General features: G+C 42.4%; 1 protein-coding gene across 7 annotated transcripts in view; it reads left to right on the top strand.

Moving 5' to 3' along the window:
* Window positions 1-14943, top strand: part of abcc4 (ATP binding cassette subfamily C member 4 (PEL blood group)) — a 394241-nt gene that overhangs the window by 252028 nt on the left and 127270 nt on the right. For all 7 annotated transcript variants that reach the window (XR_011341954.1, XM_069890346.1, XM_069890349.1 and 4 more), the window contains one exon: window positions 5547-5626. Coding sequence is in view for 6 of the 7 variants with exons in the window: in XM_069890346.1 (XP_069746447.1) it covers window positions 5547-5626 (80 nt within the window). In the remaining variant the exon portion in view is untranslated. The remainder of the gene's footprint in view (window positions 1-5546; window positions 5627-14943) is intronic.

Here is a 14943-nt window from a genome sequence, read left to right as displayed (position 1 = left end):
ATCAATGGCTGTAGTCCTGGTGGAGATATTTGAACATTTGTTAGCCACAAAGGAGGTACTGTGAAACTGGAGGGTGGCTAATGTTGAGCCTTTATTCAAGAAGGGCTGCAAGAACAAACCAGGGACCTACAGGCTGCTGAGCTTAACATCATTGGTTGGAAAGTTACTGGAGGAGATTCTGAAGGACAGGATTTGAAAAGACAAAGCCTAATTAGGTATAGTCAGAAGGGCATGAGAAAACCTATCTCACAAATGTTAATATTTTTTTTAGATGTGGCCCCAAATGATTGACAAGGGCAAGACAGTGGATGTTGACTTCATGGACCAGAGCTAGGGCATAGCTTGGTCACCAGGGTAGACTGGTCCAGAAGATTAAATATTTGGCATTCAGTGTGTGCTAGCTAATTGGATTCAAAATTGGCTTTGTGGTAGGAGTCAGAAGGTGGTAGTGAATAATTGACCATTGATTTGCTTCAATTATCAGAGTCCTCCATTGTTCCTCATCTATATTAATGACTTGGATGAGAATGTAGCTGGCATTCATAAGTTTGATTTGATAGGCGTTTATTGTCATACACATTAATAAAATGTGTGGATGCACTCAAATTCTTACTTGCTGCAGGCAAACAGGTATGTAAGATATACGACAATAGTATAAATTAAGTTGCCAAAATGTACAAGGAGACAAAAAAGATAATAAATATAAAAGGATAGGTAAATAAAGATACACAGTTGCAATTAGTACAAACAGATCTTTTGGTTGTCCTTAAGCAGTTTATGGTTGAGGTAGAAGGTGCTGGATTTCAGGCCTAGAGGTAGTAGTGAGCAGAGATTTTGACTAGGTGGTTTGCAGAAAGAGCCAAAATTAGTTGTCCAGTGGACAGCAAAGAAGGTCGTCTAGGCTACCAGAGGATCTATTTCAACTGGAAAAGTGGAGCAAGGAATGACAGATACATTCTGCCAAAGCTGAAGTAATGAATATTTTTGGATGCATCTGAATAGTTCCCTCGTTTTGACTTAACCATACTCATAGCCATCTCTGGCACATTTTTAATCATTTGATGAATCAGCTTTACATTACAACTTGTGTGTTAAATAACTTTTTAGTTTTAACAACCCTTCTGAAAGCTAACTAAACCATATCATAAACCTTTTTTGTACATACATACCATGCAAAACACAGTCATTCAGTGCAGGTCCAACCATATGGAAGAAGCTGGATTCTTTAAGCAACCCATCTGAATTGCATTCCATGTCCTTGTGTATTTACACATTTGAAAACCAACCTATCATGGCTTCAATGTGCACTGTTCAAAAGTTGTACTGCAGACATACCTTGACAAAACCAGCACCTTTCAAATGGTATTTTCAAGAATTACAAGCACATGGATATTGCTACACCACTGTTTGCAGATTTCTTTCCAAGTCACAAGATCTAAATATAATCCCCTCCCTAATACTACTGTGAGAGTGCCCTTACCAGATGACTTCAATGTTGTAGTTAAAGATACAGGAACATAATCTTTTATCGGAACATAATCTTTTATCGGAAACTCTGAAAACCAAAACTGCCGAAAACCGAACAATTTTTCTATGGATGTCGTCCACACTCCAAAGCTCACTTTTGGCGCCAAACATGACCTGATGTGACCCACCCCCGACCAGTGCCGTGTCTCAGTGCTCCGACCAGTCGGACAAGCCTCTGCTGCTCACAGACCTTGAAGACTGAAAATGTCAGAAAGAGCTGCAGAGACCCCTGTGGGTAGCAGAAAGAAGCAGAAAAGGAAGTGTCTGTCATTATCAATAATGCAGAAAGTAGAGTTATTGCCAAGCTTGATTGTGGAGTATCTGCAGCATCTTAGTGTGGAAACTACCACACTTAAAAGCAGAAAGATACATTATTTGTTTTGCAGGGACAGTGAAAACCAGAAACTAATGAAAAATAGGACAACGTTGCATCGGGGTAAAGTGGTGGAATCCAATTGAATGTTCTGTTAAGACAAGAAGAAGCTTGGCTATCACCTTTGCCTGGTTGTTCAGAATTTGTAAAAATCATACTGCAGTGCACTATGTTGATGTTCCCAAAGCAGAATCATGGACTTGGAAGTTGTTTAACAAAGATTGGTTGTGACCTGAAAGCATTAACCATTCAATCTTGAAGGGCTCTGACCTGAAACATTGACTATACTTTCTCTCCCACCGATGCTGCTTGAACTTGCTGAGTGGATATTTTGAGTCATTTTATTTGTTGAGTAATCCTCACACACATATTGTCATTGATAGATTTAACAACAACCCCTTTGATCATTCTGACAATTGATTTTATAACTTGGGATTTTGCCCTCCGTTTCTGAAATAATGCCAGATTGCAAAAGATTGAAATATTTTTCAGTTGCAATTTTGTCCTTTGAATAGCTTGCATCTTCCAGATCAGGTTCATACTTTTCTAATGCTGTGGTCATATCATTTTGAAGATGTGATGGGTTTACTTTTAATGCAAATTTACAATTGAATTTCTGTCAATTAGTTGCAGTGATAATGTTAAATCCTGGAATTTTGAAAGACAACATACAGTTTATTTGTCGAAGAACATAGTAATCAATAGCACAGTACAGGCCCTTTAGCCCATAGTGGTGTACCAACCTAATAACCAACTTTAACAACTATCTGCAGGCGCTCCTCAACTTACGATGGGGTTGCGTTCTGATCAACCTATCGTAAGTTGAAAAATCGTAGGTTGAAAAAGAATACAGGTATATTTTGTATAACACCTCCTGTGCTGTATAAATCCCCACACTGATCCCACTTCCCCACAGCCCTGTATAAATCACCAATTGCAATGCCCAGCTCTCACCCAACAGCTCTGTATCTGTCCCCATACTGATCCTGCTGCACCTCTCTCTGCCCAAGTCACACATTGATCGCAATGCCCAGCTCTCTCCCGAAAGTGCTGTATCAGTGTCTGCAAGCTTTCTGACTAAAAGAAGTGATTGACCAAGGAAGCTAAAAGAATTCACCTTAAAGAAATTATCAACGTTTATTATCAATGATGCTTGCGATACCGTTAATGTATTGCATGAAAGTAATAACTAAAGTCATGCTATTGTACCATCGTAACTGAAAAATCATAAGTCAGACCATTGTAAGTTGGGGAGCACCTGTAATAGTTTCTTAAAAGATTCTTATGTGCCTGCCTCCACCACCATTACTGGCAGCCCATTCCATGCACCCATCATCTCTGAAAAATCTAGCTCTTACTTCTGCCCTGTACTTACTTTTAAGCACCTTGAAATTGTGCCCCCTCGTGTTAGCCATTTCAGCCCTGGGAAAAAGCCTCTGGCCATCCGCACCATTAATGTCTCTCATCATCTTGTACACCTCTGTCACGTCACCTTCATCCTCCATCACTCCCAAGGAGAATAAAACCAAGTTCACTCAAATTATCCTAATATGACATCCTCTCCGATCCAGGCAGCATTCTTCTATATCTCCTTTGTACCCTCTCTATAGCAACCACATCCTTCCTGTAATGAGGTGATCAGAATGGAACTCCAAGTGGGGTCTAACCAAGACCTTATATAACTCCAACATTACTTCACCACTCTTGAATTTGATCCCACTGTGAATAAAGGCCAACACACTATAAGACATCTTAACAACACGATCAACCTGTACAACAGCTTTGAGTCTCCTATGGACGTGGGCCCCAAGATCTCTCAGTTCTTCTACATTCCTCTGAATCCTCCCATTAACATTGTGCTTTGCCTTCAAATGTGACCCCTTGATCTGAACCACTTCACACTTTCCTGAGTAAAACTTCATCTGCCACTTCTCAGCCCAGCTCTGCATCCTATCAATATCCTTACTCATTTATGAGGGACTATATTCAAAGGCATTCTGAATATCCAAATACATATCCTCTACTAGTTTTTCTTCATATTTTCTGCAAGTTGCATCCTGAGGAGTTTCTGGTAGATATGTTATGCATAAACTCATTCTGTCTTTGTCCAATCCTGTTAAATGCTTTTCAGTTGTCTGTTATTTCTTTTAATAATAAACCTTGGTATTTTCCCTGCTACCAAATGGTTTGAAGCCATGGCATCCTCGAATTTAGTCTTAAGAATCGTTGATAAAGTTTGGAAAATAGCTTTCCAAAAATGTTCTAAGTTCAGACACTGGAAAATTTCTTCAGAGGAGTGGTGGAAAGTGTGCTGACCAGGTGCATCATGGTCTGGTATAGGAACACCAATACCCCTGAGCATAAAGCACTCCAAAAGGTAGTGGACACAACCCAGTACATCATAGGCAAAACCCTCCCCACAATTGAGTACATCTACAGGGAACACTGTCATTGGAGGTCCACAGCAATCATCAAAGACCCTCACCACCCAGCACATATATTCTTGCTACTACCATCAGGAAAGAGGTAAAGGTGACACAAAACTCACACCACCAGGTTCAGAAACAGCTCCTACCCCTCCACCATCAGACTCCTCAACAACAAACAATCAGACTAATTTAAGGACTCGTGCACTTTATTGATTTTATTTTGTTCTCTCTGTATTTCATAGTCAGTTTGTTTGATGGTCAGCATAGACATGTTGGGCTGAAGGGCCTCTTTTTTGTGCTATATTAATCTTATGACTCTGACTGTTAAGTTAACTGTAATGCAATTCCCTGTAATTTTTTTTCTCCTTCCTTTTTAAACTAGATTTCCTGATTGTTTTTTGGACAGAAAGAAATGAGCAATTGTAGGAATTCATGTACAAACGTTTTCAATATTATTCATCGCCTGTGTGCTCTGGCCCATTCCATAATCTACCCTAATTGATGGAACCCAACTAATAGATCATACTTTAGTCATTTATTTGGTTCAGTACAAACAAATCTCCCACCATCCTCAAGGTCATTGATCCTAGTGCTACCCAGGTGAAACCTGTCCTCTTTGTACTATTACACCTTCCCCATTAGTTGATAAAAGATGCAGATCCAAAATGTTGACTAACCATTTCTACCCATGGAAGCTGTTTGATCTGCTAAGTTCCACCAGCAGCTCATTGTCTTCTCAAGATTCCAGCATTTGCAGCTTTTGTTTCTCTTTTGTACATACTTTTTATCAGATCTCCCCTAGCCTCCAGCACTCCAGTGAAAACAATCCAAATTTGTCCAATCTCTCTTTACAGCTAATACTTTCTGATCTAGGCAACATCCAAGTGAATCTCTTCTGCACCCTCTTCAAGGTATTCCTGGATTGTTGTTGCCATAACTGCACACAGTGTTCCAAATGTCGCTGAACTTAAATTTCATCCAGGTGCAACATTACTTGCCAACTTTTATAATTAATGATCCTCCACATCAACTTTATATTGCCCTATTGTTATTAAATATTGTAAAGGAACTTGCCAAAAGATGACACTTGAGACACCTAGATAATTATATTCTATGAAATATATTAAGAGCAGAAATAAGCTGAATGATATGACTGAAAGAAAATTGCAAGTGTAAGTACTATTCTAATTTTTACAATGACTTGTTTTTAATTCCAGGTCGGATCCTAAATCGATTTTCCAAAGATATTGGCCACCTGGATGACTTATTGCCCTACACGTTCATGGATTTTTTACAGGTAATTAGAGTCTATGAATTGTATATTGTGTGATTATTTTGTGGACCACAAAGTACACTTTACTGCTGAAATACTGTGATCACAGAACAGTTTGCCTCCAATCTAAACAGTGACTAATAAAAGTTTGCACATCAGAGGAGGGCTTGGATGTTATTTTAAGAAATACCAAAGCATCAGTAGAAATTTAGTGTCAGAAATAATTGCTGAATGGGAGTATCTTTGGACCTTTGATATCATGCCATATTCCTGATATTTGCATACTTCATTGCTTATTGCATATTTCCCTTTCACTGTTTTAGAGTACATTCAGATAATCTGCTGTCACAATATGATTATCAAAATGCCTCATATCAAGAGAGCTTGATTACAAAAGAGCAAAGGTTTACTGATGATAAGAAATATACTCCTTCAAAAGTGGTAAAGGGAATGGTGTTTTCTAATTAAAGAATGTTAAAGTGAGATTAATTTGAAGGGAAATCTGAAATCTTATAACACTTTATAACAATATTTTTCCCAAAATGCATTTTTTTAAACTACAAATTTAATGTCATAGCTTTCATAAAAGGAAGTATTCAAACGTGCCCAGGAAATTATTTCTAAATCTCCTGTAATGTAAATAGAAATTTCTCCACACGTGCTCATTTGTGACTCCATATTAAATTAGACACTTTGTTTAAAGCTATAAATCTGGCCAAGTTTTACAGTAATGTCATAAATTTTTAGAGCACAGAAGATGGTCTTTTTTGTTCATTAATTATTTTGCTAATTAAATTGTCTACCTAAGCTAGTCCCATGTTGCAGTGTTTGGCCCATATCCCTCAAAACCTTTCCTATCCATGAACCTGTCTAAATGTCTTTTAAAAAGTGCAATTGTCCCACGTTTCTTACCATTTCCTCGGACAGCTCGTTCCACATACCCACCACTATCTGTATGAAAAAGGTGCCACTCAGTAACCTTTGAATTTTTATCTACTTGTGACATGACTGAATACACTCAGGGACAATGAGGAGTACAAACAGGTTTTTAATATCTTACAATCAATGGCCAGTAGACACAATAGTCCTCAGGTGAATCTGAGGTAAGGTGGGAAAACCAGCATTTGGTGGTTTGTCTATTGGGGTAGTTGAGGGTGCAGCCAGGAGAGGAGCCAGCCATCTGAACAACACATAGACAGTGGATTCCAGTTCACTGCGTTCACCCCTTCCTTCAGAATTGAGCCTGTGGGTGAAAAACAGAGACTATTCATTCAAAAATTCTTAATACTTTACAGATATTTACAAGTCTGTCAGGGGATCTGGTAATTCTGGTCGAGCGCCGGAGTACTGGAAGACTTCGGGCTTCCTGAACTGTCTGGACCCCCTGTCGTACAGGGTCAGTGGGTCTTGAGGGCTCCAGCTCAGGTTGTGGAGTGAATTGGTCCACTTCCTGAGGAGTGTTCTCCAGGACCCTGGGTGAGGTACTTGGTAGTTCCTGGCACACCTGAGGCATTGGACCCTCAGTTCTGGCTGGTGCCAGTGATTGAGACAGTGTCCTCTCTGCCATCAGGGTATGCCACATAGGCATTCGTTGGTTTGGCATGCAGCAAGTGCACCCTCTCGATCAGGAGGTCTGTCTTGCTCCTCCTCACATGTTTTCTCAGCAGGACTGGGCCTGATGCCAGGAGAATAGTTCCAGACATGGATTTCCTCTGGAACGTAAGCATAAGCTCGGGAGGAGTTGCGTTGGTTGCCGTGCAGAGGAGTGACCTTATGGAGTGGAGCACCGTGGATAGGACTTCTTGTCATTTGAAAATTATGACGCTAAAACTGATGACTTTTTAGCTCAACTTCAGTCACCCTTTCTGAATAATCAAGAACATGAGGAATTGGATTTTCCATTCACATGTAGAGAGATTATAGATCTATGCCAAATTGGATATCTCCTGGTGAACAGGAATTAACATTGGAATTTTATAAAAAATTTCAAGATTTATTAATGCCCCTTTTGATGGATGTTTTGAAACAAGCAATGAAGGTTCACTCTTTACCAGATTCCTTTTCTAATGCTATTATAACAGTTATACCTAAGAAAGATAGAGATCCATGAAAAACGGAATCCTGTAGACCTATTTCTTTATTAAATGTTGATTAAAAAATTGTAGCTAAGGTTTTAGCAAATAGGTTGGCTAACTATTTACCTAAGTTAATTCATTTAGATCAGGCTATGGATATAGCTGGGATTCCTGAAAAGGGCGAAAATAGAGTGCAAGGCCCTGATGACCGTGGTGGTGATCATGTCTTGGCAGGGGATGGCAAGCGGAAAATATGAATACTCGTCGATAACATTGTGAAAGTACACGTTTCTGTTGGTGGAAGGGAGGGGGCCTTTGAAATCGACACTGAGTCATGAAGGGGCGGGATGCCTTTATCAGATGCACTTTGTCGGGGCGGTAGAAGTGCTGCTTGCACTCTGCTTAGACCTGGCAGGACCTGGGCATTTCCCTGATGTCCTCAATGGAGTTTGGCAGGTTGTATGCCTTGATGAAATGAGCCATGCGAGTGATGCCCGGGTGGCAAAGCTCATCGTGCAGTGACTGCAACTGGCCGGTGTGTACAAAGGCACAGCTTCCTCTTGACAAGGTATCTGGTTTATTGAGAGTACCTAGCCTGTATGCTATGTCTCATTATAGGTGGAGACTTCGATCTTCACCTGGCGATCTTATCATTCTTTATTTATTTTTGCATTATTAAAAATAAATGCCACCAATTGCTGGTCAGTGAGCAGTGTAAATTTTCTGCTGGCCAGGTAATGCCTCCAGTACCTGATGGCCTCTACAATGGCTTGAACCTCTTTCTCCACAGATGGGTTCCAAAGCTCATGGCCTTGTCGGGTGCAGGAGAAAAAAGCAATGCCTGTCTGGTTAAGAGTAGTGGCCAGAGCTAGGTCAGTAGCATGGCTTTCCACCTGGAAGGGTGTGTTCTCATCCACCACATGCATGGTGGCCTTTGCGATGTAACTCTGAACTTAGTCGAAAGCCACCTGGGCCTTGGCTAACAATGGGAAAGAGGTGGACTTTAAGAGGGGATGGACCTTATCAACTTAGTGAGGGACCCACTGGGCGTAGTAGGAGAAGAAGCCCAGGCACCTCCTTAAGACTTTCATGGTTCTCGGGATGGGGAGGTCTAACAGGGGGGGTCATTTGGTTGGGATCAGGGCCAATGACGCCATTCTCCACACATAGTTCAGGATTGCTAGATGTTTTGTCCAGGACATGCATTTACTGGAGTTGTACATGAGGTTCAGGGCCGTGGCCATGTGGGGAAACCTCTGGAGGTTGGTGTCATGATTTTCCAGAGAGTGTCCACAAATGGTGATGTTGTGAAGATAATGGAAAGTGGCCTTCATCCTGTACTTGTCGACATTTTTGTCCATCTGGAAGACCGAGACCCCATTGGTGATACGAAAAGGGGCGGGCCCTCTGGAATTGATAGAGCTGTTCTTCTGCCTCAAATGCTGTGTAGGGACATTCCTCAGAACGGATCGGTAACTGATGGTATGCAGCTTTCAGGTCAATGCTCGAGTTGACCTGGTACTGCACAATTTGGTTTACCATCTCCAAGATTCGAGGGAGGAGTTACATGTCCAGGAGTGGAAACAATTAATTGTTTTGCTGTAATCAATCACTAGCCTGGACTTTTCTTTTCCTTTCACGACCACCACCTGGGCTTTCCATGGGCTGTTACTAAGTTCAATTATGTTTTTGAGCAGCCGCTGTGTCTCAGCTCTGATAAATTCCTGATCCGCTGCATTGTATCACCTGCTCTTCATGGCTATTGGTTTGCAATTGGGAGTCAGATATGGGAACAGTGAGAGGATCAATATTTAGGGTGGAGAGACCACATGTGGTGTCTGGCTTTTGGGACCTTCCGTTCTGCACCATGATTGGGGGGGGAGTGGTCCAGAGTACTCCATGGTCATGCTTTTGAGGTAACACAGGAAGTCCAGGCCCAGCAACACAGAAACACACAAATCCTTCAGTACATACAATTGGAACTTACAAAATCCTTCCCCCCACCCCATCCCCCGCTTTTACAGTTAGATGTATTATACAATACCCCTGGATTGTCGCAGAGTGCAAATCTAGGAATAGTCTGTCGGGTAAACTCTTAAGTTGTACCAAAGAGCTGTCACAGAGTTTATAAAGCTCTCAGTGGAGCCAGTGTCTACTAAGCAATTAGTCAAATGTCCCTTTACTCTCACCTCCATCGTCAAGTTATTCAATTGGTGATCCAGGACAACTGATGCCAGTGCTCCAGAATCCTGTTGCTCCCCATGTCAATGTTGACTCTTTCCATTTGGCCCGCGGGCAGAAAAGATGGCATTGACCATGAGGCACGGCAAGATGGACAACCTCCATCTTGATCTGAAGGAAGACTAGGTAGGGTTGACCTCAAGGCATGGCAAGATGATCACCGTGGCTTCCCATGATGCTTCACATCAGGTGGGAGTCCCGTCACAAGGCTCAGCAAGGTGCTGGTGGTGAACAGCATGGAGAGGCTGAGGCCAGCACTTCAGGACTCGAGCACGGGTTGAGCTATGATTTGGGGGTTGCACACGCAGTTGCCCTCTTTGGGTTTCCTTTAGCCCGGCAGACCTTCATCGAGGGCCCTTGTTTACCACATCCTGAGCACGCAGAGACCTTCATGGTGCATTGGGCATGGAGGTGCTTTGCCTGTCCACAGAAGTAGCATCCCCGGTCGCCTGTGGTTGCAGCAGTTGGCGCTGGGGCCGCAGGGGTCACCGGCGCCCCAATGACCTGGTCCTATGAAAGGGTGCTGCTTTTGTCCGTAATGTCATCAGCTCCCAGTTGGGCCTGCTCGAGCGCTTTCGCCAGCTACAGGGTGCTGGCCAAGTCTTTTCCCCAATTCCAGCAGTCGCTGCCTCACGTACCTCAACTTCACTCCTGCCACGAGGGTGTCCCGGATTTGTTCCTCCTCTCTCACCCAAGCCGTGGCCGCTTAATGGTGGCATTTTCTGGTGAGGGCCCACAGTTCAAGAATATAGTCGTCCAGCAACTCACCCGGACATTGCCGACGTTGAGAGAGTCAGTGCCTCAGCCGCACATCGTTCTGAGGCCTCATGTAGCAGGCCTTCAAACCTTATATGGCTGACTCACAGGTAGCACAGTCTCTGATGATAGCAAATCTTTTGGGGCCGACTCGAGAGAGAAGTGCCTATCCCTGTAGACCATCAGAGTTGAAGACGTCCTGAGTGGCCATCAGGTAGAACTGGAAGCACTTCAGGCAGTAGGCGAATTCCTCCGGGATCTCTGGGGACAGAGGGTCGATCTGGAGCATGCCTGGCTTCAACAGGGCTTCCATCCCGTTTCAAAGTTAAGCTATTAAAATTGAAACGTGACTGAGTGCACTCAGAGACAAATGAGGAGGACAAACATGTTTTTCATAGCTTACAATCAATGGCCGGTAGACACAATAGTCCTCAGGTAGATCTGAGGTAAGGCAGGAAACCAAGGTGAGGGTGGAGCCAGGGGAGAAGCCAGCCATCAGAACAATACATAGACAGTGAATTCCAGTTCATTGCACTACTCTCACCTAAATCTATGTCCTCTAGTTTTAGAATTTCATACCCTGGAAAGAAGACTATGACTGTTTATAGATAAGGTTCCTTTTGTGTACACTTATATATAAGGTCCTCTCTTAGCTTCTTATGCTCCAGGGAAAAATACCCTAGCCTCTCCAAACACTCCTTTATGTCAAGCCCACCAGACCTGGTAACATCCGAGTTAATCTTTTCGACACTTTTTGATATCTTTTTAATGATATCTTTCCTGTTGCTGATTGTTCACAACTGTACACAATACAGTTCTAGCAGTGAAGCTGAGCTCAAGGCATCCAAGTCACCCTCCTCAGTCCATGGTTCCTAGGAAGCTCTGTCATTTCAGGAGCCCTTCTCACTACCAACATACCACCAGCACCCTCACACTTCTGGGTCCTTATAGGTGGTTCCATGAAGCTTGGTGTGAGGCCTTTCATTACCTGAATTCCACTCCTATCTGCTGCTGTGAACCCTTCAAGGCATTTCCTATTCATTAGAAGGGTGGGTGGCAGTTCTCCCACTCTGGTGTCCTACGCAGGTTTGCTTACTCCCCCTGGAGCCTACAAATACTCTGGTTTGGTCAGCCAAACATGGGTGTGGACCTCTGTTATGGATGAAACTCCACCACCTCAGTTCTACATATAGGCACAGGGCTATCGGGCGGAATAGCCTAGCAATAGGACCTCATGGAGGAGCGATGAAAGACACATCTCTGCTCTCCACTCTTCTGATCCACACCAGTGATAGCTAAAGCAGTACCATCATCTTTTTCTTTTTATACGTTTATAATAGGTTTTACTGCCCACTTTTATGTTTTCTGAAATTTAGCCTACTTTTCTTAGTCAATTTCTTTGTCTCATCTTGCTGGAATTTGAACTGCTTATTTGGCAATCTGATAATAATACCTAATTTGAGAAATAAAATCACAGTTGCAGCCATGGCCACTCACATGAGCCCAGGTTACGCCTATCTTTTTGTAGGATGCTTGGAATAGTCCACGTCTCACTATTACTTGAGCCCACTCTCCCAACTCTTTTTCTCAAGTTTAAGTTTCCAATAGTTATCAGGTCCTTATATCTCCCCTACTACCTGAACTGTACTACTTTAGCTCCGTTCTGCCTTATTGTAATGCCACTTATTTTTTTCTTACACTCTGGTAACTATGAACCTGTCTATTTTCTGTATTTATTATCTTTATTAACTGAATGAATAGTTTTGAGTTCTTTTTTATAAAGAACCTATTTTGCTGTAGCATACAAGATCTTCGGTGCATTTGGCAGAAGCCTACCTCGTCAAAACCTCTCTGACCTCACAGCACTGTGATCTCAGAAGCAGCTATTCTCAACATAGCCTTTCCGCTATGCTTACCTCTCTTTCTATATCTCTTAGTCATTGTTGATTTCACAGCGACTGTTGGTCCTTCTCATGCTTTTAGGGCTTATTTCATTAATCGTCTTGCTTTCTTTCACAATCTCACAGGTACTGCTTTCTTGAATAATGGAGAAATATTAGCCTTCAGCTACCTCACCCATGGCTAGTGGGTTATTAGGGCCCTAATAACTGAAATAAGATTAAATTTGAGGTTTCAGGCTGATACGTGGAAGCCTTTTGACTACTATGTGACAGCATTAAACATTACTACAACTTTGGACCATATTTAATATTGACTATTTTCCCTTAATATTTCATTAGTCACAAGAATATCACTTAAACAATGAAGACAAAAAATGAGGCCATCATATATGTTCCCTCAATGAGTGCCTAACTTGAGATAAAAAGTAAAACACAATGCTGGAGTAGGACAAACAGCATCCTTTATTTAGCAAAGATAACCGACTTTTTGGACTTGAGTCCTTCATTAAGATATGGAAAAATGTTGGCAGGCGTCCGAATAAAAGAGTAAGGGATGAGGCGTGGTCTCAAAGGTAGGAGGTAATTGGTGGAGAAGGGAGGGAGGGTACAGCAACAAGCAGGGGGAAGAGGGATGGGTTTGTGAAGAGAGAGAGAGGGAGTGGAGAGCTGACTGGGGGAAGGGAAGGGAGAGCAGGTTAGCAGATACAGGAAAAGTTGGTTAATGCCATCCAGCTGGAGAGTGTCCAGACAGAAAATCAGGTGTTGTTACTCCATTTTATGGGTGGTCTTGGTGAGCTAGTACATGTGGCCATGGACTGACATATTAGTATGGGAGAGAACTGAAATGCTTGGCCACTGGGGGGGAGGGGGGAGGGGGGGTCTCTGTCACTGGTACAGTCAGAGCAAAAGTGTTCAGCAAAGCGATGTCCCAGTCTGCATTCGGTCTCTCCGATGTAGAGAAGTCTACAAAGGGAGCACCGGATGCAGTAAATCAATCCTGCGGATATGCAAGTGAAGTGTTGCTTCACTTGAAAGGCCTGTTTGGGGCCCTGGACTGTGCTGAGCGAGGAAGTGTGAGCACAGTGTGGCACCTCTTGTGTCCACAGGGGATGGATCTGGGGGAAGGGGGGTGGTGGGGGGGGGGGGTGATGAGTGGTGGAGTCACGGAGGAGCAGTCCCTACAGAATGAGGAGAGGGGACACTGTGTCTGGTAGTGGTATTCTGTTGTATGTGCCAGAAATCATGAAGGATAATGTGCTGAATGCGGAGGCTGGTTGGGTGGTAGGTGAGGACAATGAGCATCCTGCGTTTGTTTTGTCTGGGGGCAGAGGGGCCAGGGCAGATGAGCAAGAAATGGAGGCTCACTTGAAAGGCCAATTTGGGGCCCTGAGGGATGGCAAACTGGAGATCTTGCCCTCTTCACTCTGCTACCATCAGGAAAAAGGTACAGGAGCCTAAAGATGAGCACTCAGTGGCACAAGGACAGTTTCTTCCCCATTCCCAGTAGATTCCTGAACCAAAGATACTGCCTTACTTTTTGTGCACTATTATTTTTATTTTATTTATAGTAATGTTGTAAGATGATTATAATATGAATGTTTGCTCTATGCTGCTGCCACAAAACATCGAATTTCATGACAATAAATTCTGATTCTGACATTGTGTGGTTACCATTAGAATATACTGTGAAACCCCTTCAGATACTCTTACAGAAATAAGAATTATGGAATGAGAGTATAATTCAGAAAACTTCGTAAGTTGAATAGCCCCACATGTAAACATTCTTCACATAAAATCACTTTCCATACAAATTGGACCAATTTAATCTTGATCCAAAATCAAATTTTGACCTTAACAACTTGTTATTTCTTGATCACCTGAAAGCAAATCAGAATTGTTCTGTACATATGGTTATAACTCCTTCATCTTTACATATGCATTGTAAATGCATCTTGCTGTTCAAGCACAGCATGAAGTCATACTAGGCTCTTATTTTTGGTTGGGTTTCTCCTTGGAAATTTTATCAAAATGAATTTGGTGCGACACAGGGGTTGGTAACCAAACTATCAGTGCCCATCATTATGAATGTTATGTAGAAGACCAGGCCAAAGCAGTAAAGCATTAAAAATATAGTTTTTAAAAATCTTATTGTCCTGTTTTAAATCTTTGTGATACTTTCAAACAATGATAAACCCCATTGTTATTGAGGGAAGCTTTATTATCTAGCGCATGGTATCACAAGCTCAAAGTATATTCTGGTTTCTTGTGAATAGTGCTGCAGCTGTTCTTTGCAAGAGGGAGCAATTTATAAAGGTGAAAGTGAATTGTCGCATCCTTCTACTTAAAAATCAGCAGCTTGACTGAGTTC

This window comes from Narcine bancroftii, chromosome 7 (genome assembly GCF_036971445.1).
Source record: "Narcine bancroftii isolate sNarBan1 chromosome 7, sNarBan1.hap1, whole genome shotgun sequence".
NCBI lineage: Eukaryota > Metazoa > Chordata > Chondrichthyes > Torpediniformes > Narcinidae > Narcine > Narcine bancroftii.
This window is presented reverse-complemented; position numbering and strand designations above follow the sequence as displayed.